The sequence below is a fragment of the Hemiscyllium ocellatum genome, chromosome 2 (assembly GCF_020745735.1).
Source record: "Hemiscyllium ocellatum isolate sHemOce1 chromosome 2, sHemOce1.pat.X.cur, whole genome shotgun sequence".
Taxonomy (NCBI): Eukaryota; Metazoa; Chordata; class Chondrichthyes; order Orectolobiformes; family Hemiscylliidae; genus Hemiscyllium; species Hemiscyllium ocellatum.
The window spans coordinates 140,184,838-140,199,115 of record NC_083402.1 but is presented as its reverse complement, the minus strand read 5'-3'; the positions used below and the strand labels follow the sequence as shown (position 1 = coordinate 140,199,115).

The window sequence follows — 14,278 nt, the reverse complement described above, 5'->3', positions numbered from 1 at the left end:
TCGAGCAAAAGCCCTTCATTAGGAATGTCAATCATTAGTTTTGTTTTAAAGTACTTCCATGAGCTGTCATTTTTACTTTATAATTATTTTGTTATTTATATGTAATTTAAAGTTTTAAGATGTCTAATGCATATATTTCTTTTGTTTGTTGTCAACCTTTCCAATATGTCAATCTTTGCTGCATGTCTCTAACATAACAAATATCAAAGGCCAAAAAGAATGAGAAAAGGAGATACAGAATTTTGTGATAGCAGGAGAAAGACAAAATGCAAGTGCAACAAAGGGAGAGAGAAAAAAAGAAAACAGCTAGCGAAGAAGTTAGGTAGATGAAGAAAGAAAGTATAATAAATGCAGAAGGAAAGGGAAAACCAGCTTACGTGAAGATGGAATGAAGAGGGTGAGTGAGGCAATGAAAAAGGAACAAAACACATATCTATTCCAGAGTTCGTGGAAAAAAAAATCACAAAGCCATAAAAGTCAGGCAGACAGCTTTTAGTTAACTCATGCGGGTACAGTGCTAGTAGATGAACATATTGACGGAAATGTTCATGTTTCTATTACCAAGTAAGTCAGGTATGGTAACATTATCACTATGTCAAAAGCAAATATGCTTCAGCGTAATTTATTGTTTTAAGCACATTAATTTATTTTTTGAGAGCTATAATGAGATGCCTAAATGTAAGTTATCACGTCTTTGTTTTGTTCGTAGGTTTAGAGAAGACTACTTACGACGATTGACTCTCAGATGGTCATTAGTGTGGCCTCAATTTCAGTGAATGTGGTGCAGCTTTTGTCTGTCAATTTATTAGAAATTTTGACAGAAATATCAAAAATAATACTGATACAATCCCTAGGGTCAATGTACATAGTCTAATTCTGACAATTAACCCCAATAGCATCAGTGTGTTCCTCTCTGAACACTTGGTCTTAAAAGGGAAATGCATGCTCTAACAGTTCACTTTTGTTTGGAATATATCATATATTTTCATAAATAAAATCGGGAAAATCAATCTGCCATTTCAGGTGTGCTAGATAGACAGTTGCACCAATTAAATGTCTAGAGTACGGAATCCTTGCGAAACCATTGTCAAGCTTAACACTATCACGTGGACAATTTCAGCTTTAACGTCGTGTCTCAAAAAGAAATAATTTAACTACTGGAATGGGACAGAAGAAGATTAGCGTTATTCTAATTATTAAAAATCCATAGTTAGAGTCTGCAGTGGCCCGTTCCTACATGTTACTGTTTCAGCCTCAAATCATCAAAGTAGTGAATTTTATTCTGAGCATCACCACCTCGACACAATGTAACTTCAGTAAAACATGTAAACAACTTGTATGAAGGTTCAACCCGCGCTGTCACTGGTTCATTGACCAATCTGTGGAAGTGTGGCGGTTCCCACCGCAATTTCATCCATGGCCTGGTCTCAGTTCGAGTTGTCTGTAAACACAGCTTTCAATTTAGTGGTGCGAATGGGAAAGCGTGAGGCCACATTAGTACGGCTTTCCTAAACTCTGGATTTACACATTTTTTTTAAATGGTAGTTCGGAAGGGAAGAAGCGAAGAATTCAGAAAACATGAAAGGAGACAGAGATGAGAAGAAACACCTTACAATTTAGATCGAAATATCTAAAACCTGGAGCTGCAACTGGAGCATTGTTCACTAGGGTGGTGAGGAAATAGGGAGAGTGGACATTTCGATTCTTCTGGCAAAAATATTCAATTAAGCATGTCCAGGATCTGAGGCCAATTCTCACGCACCCATCGTTTTAACTTGTTACTTCTTTTTGTTCCTGTCATACTCCTCATTTTGTAGGTGCCCCAGGAGCTTTATTATAACAAATGTACTGGTGACGTTTAGAGTTGCCTTATGCTTCTAATTTCTCTAAATGTAAATTATTCTCTGGATTCAGCATCAAACCTCAAGCTCACATTCTATCTGATCCAGAAGACTGAAAGAGTCCGTTTAAAGGTGTGGAATCAAATGGAAAACCTGGTGAATAAGAAAGTGGGACATACTTAATGGAAGATGAGACGGTGAACAGAAAAATTAAAGAAACAACAGAAAGTAACAGATCCCAATGGTAAACTACAGACAAATTCTTTCTGTGTATTATTTACACCAAATTGAGAGACAAAATCGTTATAATCCATTGAAACTTTCCGACTTGCTTTTTTCTATTTTCCTGACTGCACACACCTCCATTTCTGGCTCTTTCTTTCTCATTTTGTTTCAGTCCCCTTCAACTCACTCTTTGATTTTCCGAGCTCTCCCTGGTTAATCACACCAGACCTGCCGGATCCGGTCACCTCTGGTTAATGTTCTCGCTCTCATTAATTTAATTTAAAATCTACTTTTTAAAAAAATCATTATTCTACGTGTTCTTTGAGAGAAGCTGTCGACAGCAGTGTGGAGCCAATCTGTGCAACCGCCCGAAAGATCCTGTTGATCTTGGCTCGTCAGGGTGCACTGGATTGCTACTACAAATCACCCAAACCTCCATTATCCGGAACCGGTAATATGTGAAAACAGCTTCTGTCCTTGGTGCTGAACCTAACGGACGAAATGAAAGGGAGGAGAGTAGAAACAGACCCAAAAGGTCGCATAAAAGACTAGGAAAAGAATTAAGGGAGACCTCGACAGATCAAAAGTGTGAAAGAGTGAGTGGAAGAGTCAAAGCAGGTGAAGGAAAAGGAGACAGATTGAGGCAAAGGTGGATAGAGAAAGCGAGATGGGCTTAGGACAAAGGTGAAAATGAATCAATGCAGGCTGTCGTCTACGCCTTCCCATTCAGAACTTGAGATGAATCACTTTGGCAACGGGTTAGAGTATTATTTGATAATGTAGCCAATCACACAATGTCCAGGCAGCAATACAATTGTATATAACGTTACATGGGAGTTACACTGTCCCAAATAAAGCTTTTTTTTTCCTCTCCAAGGATTTTCGTTCCTAACGGTGAAAGTAGTTGTGGACCTCCAGAAGGCGTTGAAACATCCCTCAGGTCTGAAGGCTGATTGAAGAGACAACTCACCAAACAGAGACACCTTCAGGATGCTCACTGTCAAAGCTCCTCAGAATTAAACCAGGTGTCTGTTAGAAACAAGGGCCTGAGCATACAAATCTAGACGAGATTTGGAACCGGGAGAGTCCAGCAAAACAGCACAGGACATCATTTCTGACAGAGAGAGAGATAAAAAAAAAGCTTTGCCCCGTTCCAAACTGGGGTTAAACATTAGCTGGACGTTTTTCTCGCCGCATTTGTTTCGCTCATCCTTGGCTGTCCTCACTCTAATGGCCTCTTCCATCTCTTTTTTTTTGTCTTTACTTCTCTGGTGTTATTTTTCCAAGCTTTTCTTCCCGTTCTCAATTTTCAAGGTGAGGTCTATTCTCTATGAAGCAATGCACAGGGAGTTCGGTATGAAACAGAAAATGATGGAAATACTTAGCCGGCCTGGCAGCATTAGAGAGAGAAACAGAGTTAACGTTTCAGACCGATGACCTTTCATCAGAAGCTGAAATAGTAACTGTTTACCGCCCCACGAATGCTGACTGCCCTACTGAGTGTTTCCAGTATCCCCGGTATTTCACTTCTGCAAATTGGCTTCTGCCTTACTGTTTGCAAACCGTCGACAATGAAGGTATTGACTGAGTCCCCTGCTGTGGAACGGGAGGTTGAGGGTGGAGGTGGGATCTTTTTGAAACTCCCAACCCACTGACAGATCCCAAAATGAAACAAATTAGCGCTGAGTGGGTGACCTATGGCTGGCCAAGCATGACAATTCGGACTGAAATGATCTTTGGGAAACCCTCAGCTTGGAAATAAATAAACGCGTTAGACACCCAACGACGTTGTGAGATTTGCAGCAAAACTGCTGGGTGTCCCAAGCAAAGTGAGGAGTTTTTAATTTAGAAAAAATTAAGCTTTACATGGCGAGAGCGGTTTTGCACCGTTAAGCTGCTCACCACAGTGCCCTTCACGCGGGAACGAGATCAATAAATCAGCAGAGATTTCGGATAGAAGGGCAATTAGCGTTTAATTTCAAATGATGTGTCCGCCTAAACAGACCCCTAAGAAGCAAAAACACTCACTGCTCTTGTTTTTGTGACATATCAATGCAGTTTACCGATCCTTTTCAGTGCAGGGAATTTGGCTGCAATAGCAGCATCATGACTCTCTGTTGGACAGAAATGCGGGGAACACAGAGGGACTGGTGGCCGTGGTCTGTTAGACGTGTTGAAAGCTCAGTCAGTGGGGACCAGAATGTTAATCCCTGCTTCACAACTCTCCGACCGCCCTTCTCGACATTAGCTGGATTTTTTTTGTGTGTGTGTGGTTCTCTTTACGTTTCTTTTCTGCCTTCTCTTAAACCTACGACTGCCGCGGGAGACTAATCTGAGCTCAGTATTACTGCTGAGTCCGAACGGTAGAAGTTAGCGCCGGGAAAATCACTGCACTGGCCGAGGTTTTGTCCAAACGGATTACTTTTGCAGATGAACCATGAAATGTGGCTACAAACATGTCAGGTTTTTATTAACACCGAAGGCAATCGGTGACTATTAGTTAATTATTAAATTAATTAGTAAAGACAGCTTTTCTGAAGTCGTGACAGGTTCATTGAAATTAATAACTTAAATGAAGCCAATAGGAAATGTAAGGGAGGTCATAGCTATTGCGATGTTGTAATGATTTGTCAATGTAATTGGAATTTATTCTAGCGCCCGTGTGCTTAAACATTCCCTGAGACCATACTAACAGAATCACAGCATTCTACTGTGACTAGGAACCTTCGTGTTTAGAAGGCGTTTCGTTATTCGTTTGCACAACTTTCAAACGTGACATGAGGGTCAAATAAGACATAAACAATTGAACTAACTTTTCACCAATTGTAAACTAATAATAAGAAAAAAAAAGAAAATATACAAAAAGGTTTGACGGTGTAGTGGGACATTGCAACCTGGTTTAAATAGGAACAGAAACTAACGCCTTCACCATGTGTGATTAATTATCCGGACTCTGATCTGCGACTGTAGTTTGGACCTAGAGCGATTTATCAACTGCCATGACTTCCAAAAACGACGGGTGCAGATTTCGATAATATTTCGTTTATTTTGTCTAAAATTTAGCCATTTTATGACCAAAACATATTGCGTTTTAGAACCCAGCCAGTTGTCGAATCTCTGCTGTGCTCATTAATTTTAAACCGACACGGGGACTGAGAAGGGTTATCCCGGTTTATTTTGTTGGGACAGAAAAGAACACGTCCCCTTGTGCGGTTCTTCACAATGTAGAGAAATGTAGCGAGCGGCTACTGGACCAGGCCTGCTTTCCTTAAAATTGCGCTCGGCCACGGTAAAGCAAATCCACACACAGCCTGGGACACACTGTGTAGGGCTGAGTCCTCATCTAAAGAGCAGGAACACGGAGAATACCCGGAAATAACATGAAACGTCTCCAGATGTATTGAGAAAGAAGGTTTCACTAAATTCAATTTAAAAAACTTTTTACATGTTCCCTGGTTCAACACTAGTGAAGTATCAATAAAAAAGTTCATTTCCTGCCTGCGTTTTGATATATGCAATCGACACGGGCAATAACACCCCTGTGTACCCCAGCTCTAATGTTCAGGCACACATCATTGCTATTATAAATCCTATGGTTATAATCCAATAAAAAGGGTTTCATCAATCAAAATCTCCCAGTCCCTCGCAGCTTCTACAATAGTCACACGGCCAACTCTATATGATGATTATACCTCCTGTTTTTAACACAGCTCTGACTGTTTTATTTTGTAACACAGTTTGTAAAGCGGTTAATTTCCAAAGGAATTAAGTCATTTTTACGCGCAAAGTGGACGATCTTCCGTGACACGATGCGACATCACAGATATATTTGAAATATGAATTGAATGTATCTAATTAAACCGAGAGGGAGCCAGTGTGTTAAAAAAATTAGGAAGGGCCTTGTTTAGATTGACCCCTCTCGGTTGTGAATCTGTATGTGAGAGCTTCCTTTTTCTTGATGCAAATATACATTGTTTAGCTTGTTAGTGTTCACATGGGGCTGGGTACCTCCTATACATGTGTAAAGATATTTACATTTGACGCAGTTTCATGTTAGTGCAGTTGGAACCTACTGCAGACAGCCCAGATAAAAACCTGTGTATACGTGTGATGTCTCATAAAAGTCTAGCTTTGCAGATACACGGCCCTGAAACTTTTTTGTTGCCCTTGTCCGTACTCTGTGTGGATCCTGGTTGGTAGAAAGTCATGACAGCGGTCAGGGCTGGTATTTGAGGTCTGGAGGGGTAGAATGTGCCAAGTGCCCAGATACGAAGTAGAAAACTCTAACCGCTAAAAAAAATCCTGATAGACACCGTCGCTGAAACTGCAGCAGAGTCTATAGTCACTGGTTTTCTGAGTGTTTATCTATGTACCTAGCAGGTGTTCACTGCTTGTACCGGAAGGGGCTACATACATTAAAGGATTATTTTGCTTTCTTATAACCTAAGGATGTTTTCTGCATTATGCGTGCCTTTTATTAGCTGGGATTTTAGTGAATCGTTTTCTGCTATTCTCTGATATCTGATTTTCTTAATTTAAGGATTACCTTGTTGTCATATCCCTTCTGATGGATTACCTGCAGGAAAGGCTTTGTCTGGGATATGTCGCTCTTGGATTATTTCTGCTCCTCATATCTGCAATGCTAGGTTTGAATTACTACCGATTCTCTTGCCTCTAACACTATTTCCCATTATCACTCACTTGCCTCTAAGATTGTTTCCAATATTAGCATGAGGCGCTATCACACAGTCTCATGATCAATGCTTTCCAGTCTGCACTGTCAATTTTGATTTATTTCGGGCTTTTTGAAATCTACTCGAAATTTTGGCTTTGAAACTCAACGTAATGACTCTGTGTGAGTTTACATTCGCTTCTTATATCCAATGTCAAAGTCGTTGCTGTGGATTTGTAATGGGTTAGTTTGCTGGTTCCAGTTGTTGTTCCAGTGAGTCTGGACTGATATTTTCCTTTCCCTTCTAGTTCCCTTACCTGCCCAGGATCTTGCTGACGCAACCGTGGCTCACCCGGAGTTGCCTGGAGATGTCACACGGTCTCACTCCTTGGTGGGCCAGCTCGACGATCCGCTGCCGGACAACATCGGGGAGAGGACGACCATTGACAAAGACCCCTCCGAGCTGATTCACCCCGCCGTGCCCTGTATACAACATACAAGACGAGAAAGAGAAACACTGCAGGCTCTACAGTAGATTTCCAATACCGAGTCTGCATTTCCCAGCTCGAGTCTAGTGGCCGCACACAGGGCCCAAGCAGAAACATGGGCAGGAGAAGGAGTGACCTCCCCCATCCCCCACCCTCATCAGCAGCATTCCACCTCCCCCCCCCCCCCACTACCCCCCGCCACCCTTGTACTAAGTAGCTGTCTACTTGCATGGAAAGATGGGGGAGGGGGAGACATGGGGTGGGAAGACATTGCAGGCACATTGGAGAGTGGGGAGATCAGGAGAGTGAGGACACAAGACAATGTTTAAAAGAGGGGAACAGTGTTCAAACATAGGCCCAGCATTAGACTGCACAGGAAGACAGAGAGCCCGCAGCTTCCTGGTACACTTTTCATATCAGCAGATCACAGCCACACGCTCTCCGCCAGCAACTGGACCTCCGGCAAGGAACAAGGATTTTATACCCCAGTGTATTGTGAGATGTCTACAATATGGACCCACACTGGCTTCAGTTAACAGCTTTTAAAGACAAAACAGAATGGTTGTTGCTGTGAATTACAGGCACACCAGTCGTTTACTGAAAGTGAAAGTGGTCTACTGAATTCGGAACAGAAAATGAGCCCCTTTCGGTGACAGTTCAGCTTCCTGTGTTAAAAAGAGTGGTCGTTCGGAGATCTGCGGACGGATTTTAGTCGCACTCCCAACCTTATGGGACCAAGGCATGTTCCTATTGAGTAATCGGCTGCAGGACTGCAAAGCGTTCAATTCTCAAACCGAATCTAAGAGAATTTTTAGAGGTTTGCTCGACTTTTTGGGACAGTTTGTGAGTTGTCTGTCCAACAAAAAAAGGCATTTTTTTTCAATCCTACTGCGATGATAAATTTCTGCAAGTCTTTCAAGAAAACCAATGGGAAAGTGAATGGAAAATCATAACACAAAATTAGAGCGTTTTTCCTTTTCTCTAACATGGCTCCAAATTGCATTCAAAGCAAATGGAATCCACCTTCAGAAATAAAACAACACCCTTCCCTCATTATGACAAGTATTGATGAATCTAGATCGGTTAAGCGATTCTACACTTCAGTACCTGGGTGTGTTTGAGAAAATCGGCCTGTTTCAATTTTTTTTATGAATCTGTTTCAGCCAAGGGGGGACGAAAGTTAAAACGGGGACAGTCTAATACCTGGAATAGAGGGGTAATCGGCGCCGCGGGCTACTTAACCTCTTCCACTGTCCCTTTCACTGTTTTCAGCATTAAGTGAAATCAACGTTTTGCTAATGAGTCAGAAATGACACACTACTTCCTTTTTTTTCTCTTCTGAACTGGCATTTGATTCTACCCGATGGAACAAGAAGAGATCGCGACTATTAAGATCATTTGGTTTTATTTAAATATATAGATGCCATCAGATTTCACGCCGGATCCGTTTAAATTTCCCAAGTTTGATTTTGAGATTTTGGTCCACTTTCCAAAGCCATTTACTTCCGCGAATAAGTTTACTGCGAGCGGAGAAATACGGAATAGAATTGTAACAATCGCCCGACTTTGAACGGTTTTCCTAAAATCGATAATATTTGATTCGATCTGGAACTTTGTGTGCGCGCTTTACTCCAAATCACTGTATAGCAACAATCTTAAATCGATACAGCGGCAGAAAAAAATCCTGCCTGCTTTTATACCGGGTAAACTGGTCAAGGAGGTGCGATTCCTAAAGTGTGTTTAGTTCCCTCTCTACAATATGATTAGTTCGAGTTGATAAAGCATCTGTTTACAAGCAGTAGGTATAATAACTCTTAACACACCGTGATAGAATGTGTCATTTCATATAACACCGACCAAATGGACAAGTCCCAGCCAACTCTGTCAAGCGAAACTAACGTGCTGGAGATTTTTCCGTGAACGGACTTTCACTGCTTCACATCAACTTAATCTTCACCGGTTAAGCACAAAAGTAATTGCAATCGGAGAAAGCAAAATTATACAGTTACACGCCGACTTTATTTAATCTGCAGGTTAATGCTCGCTAGCAAATTACTGGGAACTAGATTATTTTGTTTTGTTCACGAATTTTAATGATTCATCTATTGACTTTAACTAACGATGCTTAGAAAGCAACTGTATCACATGCCCTTTGGTAGCAAAAAGTACAAGCCTTTAAGATAATATTCCAACTGTGCTGTCGCTTTCGATTTAACTGTGAGAATTAAGAAATCTTTGCATTAACCAGTTTTCTTTTTTAATTCGGGAAAACCCGGAGGTGATATTAAAATGAACCGTGCACGTGTGACTCGATCGAGCCTTTCTGTTAAAAAGAGCCCCTTTCAAAGACTTCGCATTGCTCCGGGTCTCGGAGTATCTGATCACCAGCTTGTGGATCCGGGTCTCCCAGCACTCTCTACACACTATCGCTCACTAGGAACCGCCAGACAAGCCAGGGAAGGAGCTGCCTACTTACTATGCATTGCTGCAAACGGGTCGTGCTTACAGTGGATTTCCATGAAAAGGCGCAGCCGGTCTTCAACTCGGAGAACACCTCGATTTCCTGGTCTGGATTTAACCCCTTCACCTATACTCCCAAAAACAAAAGAGGGGTGAACATCACCCCACGCAAACCCAGAAGAAGGTCTCGATGCCAGCCACTAATTGCAGGTCCTATGTCTTTGTGATCCACAAGGTTTCGGACGGATTGTGCAAGGAACGTAAAAGTTAAGTTTGACAAATGCAATTCATTGCCCCCAAAAAAGAGATCCAATTGCTACCCAGTGACAGCAGTGAATTTTAACTTCGAAATCGTTCGAAACCGGAAAAAAAATTCCTTTATGAATTCCAGCTTTTTTTGGCGTTTTCCTATGCAATTTGTCCGCTGTGTGTGTGTGAAGGCGGGTTTCCCGTTTCCCCGGAGTGCGCTGGCCCCCTGCTCTGTATTCAGTGGCGCTCACTCTCCTCCATAGTGTTTAAATGTGGCTGAGCCCGCGGTGAGTCGCCCCAGGCTCCGCCCGCCGCTCAGCCCCAGTCGCTGGCAATCACAACAGCACTGGCCAATCAGTGAGTGGCCCTCCCCGTCAGCAGCCAACCACGCTTAAGGGCTCTGCTGGTGAGCCAATCCTCGGTCGAGTTATTCATCATTCACGCATGATCCGCCCCCGTCTGTGAAAGGCGGCCAATCATAGGCAGATCCGTTTGAGCACTAACCAATCATCCGAAAGTCTTCTGTAAGGAAGAGGCAGTCTCCTTGTTAATTGGTTAATTCATGCAATATCTCGATTGGCTCATTCTGCTAAACTCAAGAGACGGGCTTCTTTATTCAAGGAATTCATTCACATGTTCAAAAACGAATTTAATTTTTCATTTGAATAATTTTAGACAATAATTTTTTTCAAAGAAAATCCTTCGACTCTTTGACTATATAAATAAATCCTTTACTTTTGACTATAACTTAAAGTGCCTGTATCACATTATAGCGTCAAACTTGAGTGCAAATATCAGTTTTAAATGCAGATATTGACACCAATCAATGAAAGATATTAGCTGGTTGGGGCATACATTACAGTACAACAAAATTAAGATATTGGTAAATTGTTTAACAAAACAGTTCTTGGGTAAGACCAAAAGCAGGGTTGTTAATAATGAAGAGTCGACTTGTATTTTAGTATATGTTGACCATGCATAGAGAATCTTAATGATTTTACGTTATTTTAGGACAGGTTAGCTGCAGCGTTTAACGGCCCTGCAGCCAAAACGATTTTTGGTCAGTTAACAAGTATCAAATGTTCACAATTTGATCATTGAAATTGAATTTACATATTATTTAGTACTACTGTTTAGGGAAATGGGTTAAATAAAAGCGTGCTAAGTGTGTTTTACTAATTGAGCTCAAATACTTGTCGGGTGATGAGAAACTGTTAACCTCGTCATTTCGATGTTGAAATAATTAGACAAAATCTGTCCACCACGAGTTGACCCTTGAACCAAATGGATCTCTCATTGTTAATTTAAAAGAATCTCAGTGATCGCATGCATAGGATTAATTAATTGTAATTGTGGTCAGTCATATCTTAAAGGGCAAGTCATTTCGTCTCACTTTCACTGTTAAATCTCTATCTGTTCTAGGAGACCATCAGGTTGCTTAAAGCTTTTTTTTCTCTCTGCGACTTCAAAGTGCTGACCCGCATACCCACTATACACATATTTTGCGCGCACACGCACGGACACACTTTCTGGTTTTGAGTTCACACTCTATTTGCATAGAAACCACTTATCAATTCTCATTGACAATTGATACAAATCAATAACATAGTAATCCTCCGCGACTATTTAACATTCGATAATGGTTATATGAGCGATATTCAGCAATTCAAACAGACTGCAATACCACATCAACACTAATATTTAATCAAGTGACCTCCGAGACGAGTTTGTCTTCCAGAAATATATAAAAAAAACTCTCGCTATTTTATTCCAAATATCAGCAATTAGTAAAGAGTTTTAAAAGTTAAATTCGCCAAATATCACAATTAAAACACATTAGAAATCCACATCAGAATTTACTTTGGATTCCAAATGCCATTAATTCATCCTTTTTGGTGTAAACTGGTTTCTATATATATATTGAAATGAACATAGATACAGGGTAATACAGTTCAGCAAATGTTTGCATTTTATAAGAATGTTTATGACAGATTTAAAATATCACTGCTAATCTCGTGGATAATCGTGATTTAATCAATAACAACAAACTTTCACGCCAGTGTTTATAATACCCTGTTCGTAACTATTTTTAATTTTTTTTCCATATTTCTAATAAACCTGGGGGTATTGATCTTAACAAAAAGGGGAAAATCCATATCCGAATTGTTTTATTTCAACGGAAAGCCTTGGCTAAAGGAAAAGAGCAGAGGCTTGGTCTGACGACTAAATTACATGGCGTCTTGGATATGTCTGATTGGATTTATTAAGGATCTGAATTTTCGAGCTGAGGACAAATGTTAGTTGGACGCACTTCTTAAATCCGAATAAAATGCCTTTGGCGAGACATTGAGTCCAAGTGCCCAGCAACTGCAGATCTACGAGTACAAATCAGTAACCTCTCCTTCATCTCGCCCAGTGTTTCCGAACCTAGGTTTCAAGAAATTTCAATTCCCTGGTGCCGCCCTCATTTGATTTCAGAGCTGCTAGGGAACCACTCTGGTTAGCTTTCACCTGCGGAAGAACCCAAACGTTTGCTCAAATCCGACTTTGTTTTCACATCAGCAAGTTCACAGTTTCCTGTCTAAGAGTTACCTGACGTAAGTAATGCGTATCCTCTCGGGGCGAAATATTGTCTCAGACACTGGTAATTCGAACTTCTCGGAAGTTGTACTTTTTGAAGGATTGAGGAATCTTTCTCTACCCGAGGGTAGAGAGTTACCGGAGCAAACAACTGTTTCATGTGGCGGAATGCCATCTTCGAATTCTTCCAACAAGCCCACAAATGATCTTAAAACAAAACGTGTATGAAACGTTGTTCATTAACCTGTTCTCCAGTGCATTTAACTGGGACGATTAAAGAGCACCTTTTCTAGTTTTATTTTCTATCTACACTCTGAAAGGGTTTACTGTTGTAAACTTTTCGTGGAAAAACCCTAGAAAGATCCGTTCAACAACAGCCCAGTCCTTTCTGCAATGTTGATGTTCCTGTATTCTAATCCCGGTGATGATAATGATATATCGGTATCAAATGATAATGGGTAATGTCCTGTATAGCAACAAAAACTAACCAAGGCCTGCTTTTTTCTGGCAGAAATTCCTTGTTCGGTCGCCCCATTCCAATATAAAAACAGGCAGCTCCTCACTTGTTCACTGTGCTCATGTTCTTTGCTAAATAATACATACCGGGGAGGGGGCAGGATAAACTTTCCCAGGCCTCCCCTAGGGTCAAGCCAAAGATACCCACCATAGGTTCAGACCGCATAGGAACTACCAGTGGGGTCTTCATCATAGTCATTGTCATAGAGATGTACAGCACAGAAATACAGCATCACCCATACCGACCAGATATCCTAAAATAATCTAGGCCCATTTGCCAACATTTGACCCATATCCCTCTAAATCTGTCTTATTCATGCACCCAGATGACTTTTAAATGTTGTAATTGTACTAGCCTCTACCACTTCCTCTAGTAGCTCCTTCCATACACGCACCACCCTCTACGTGAAAAAGGTGCCCCTTAGGTCTCTTTTAAATCTTTCGTCTCTCACCTTAAATGTATGGTCTCTAGTTTTAGACTTCCCTACCCTGGGGAACAAAAAAAAGACCTTGTCTATTCACCCTATCCATGCCCCTCATGGTTTTAATAAACCCCCATAAGGTCAGCCATCGGCCTCCGACGCTCCGGAGAAAAAAACAAGCCCCAGCCTACTCAGCCTCCCTCTGTAGCTGAAATCCTCCACATCCGGCAACATCCTTATAAACCTTTTCTAAACCCTTTCTCTACATCTTTCTCATTGTGGAGAGACCAGAACTGACCAAAAATATCCTAAAAGTGGCCAAACTCCTGAAGAAGGGCTTATGCCCGAAACACCGACTCTCTCGCTGCTCGGATGCTGCCTGACCGGCTGCGCTTTTCCCCAGAGCCACGCTTTATCAACTCTGACTCTGCAGCATCTGCCGTCCTCACTTTCTCCTTTACACCGACAAATAAAGGCAAGTGTAACAGAAGTTTTCTTCACCAGTCTGCGACTCCACTTTCGAGGAACGATTCCAGTCCTGACTGGCTGGACTTGTCCTAAGGGAGGCCGCGCTGTGTCAAGCAATGACTCAGGTGTTCCACGACCTGTTTGATCTAATGGATGGAGAAGCCAAATGATGTTTTAGTTGTACTTCTTATTTGTATCTCTCATTTGAAGGAAATTACTTTATTGATCATAACTTCCGAGGGCATTATTGCAACGATGCAAATTTAGGAGGCTCTGAAAATTCCTAGACATCCTCCTGGTCCAATTCAAGCAGTGCAGAAATCAACTCTTTATAAAAGGCATCACTGACCTTTTCAT

At 41.4% G+C, this 14,278-nt stretch overlaps 1 protein-coding gene across 1 annotated transcript in view; it reads right to left on the bottom strand.

Moving 5' to 3' along the window:
• pax5 (paired box 5) overlaps nucleotides 1-9,745 on the bottom strand; it is a 195,448-nt gene extending 185,703 nt beyond the window's left edge. The window contains exons 1-2 of the mRNA XM_060846575.1: nucleotides 9,703-9,745; nucleotides 7,056-7,221 (exon numbers count right to left, since the gene is read on the bottom strand). Coding sequence (XP_060702558.1) covers nucleotides 7,056-7,221; nucleotides 9,703-9,745 — 209 coding nt within the window. The remainder of the gene's footprint in view (nucleotides 1-7,055; nucleotides 7,222-9,702) is intronic.
• Between the last annotated feature and the right edge of the window lie 4,533 nt (nucleotides 9,746-14,278).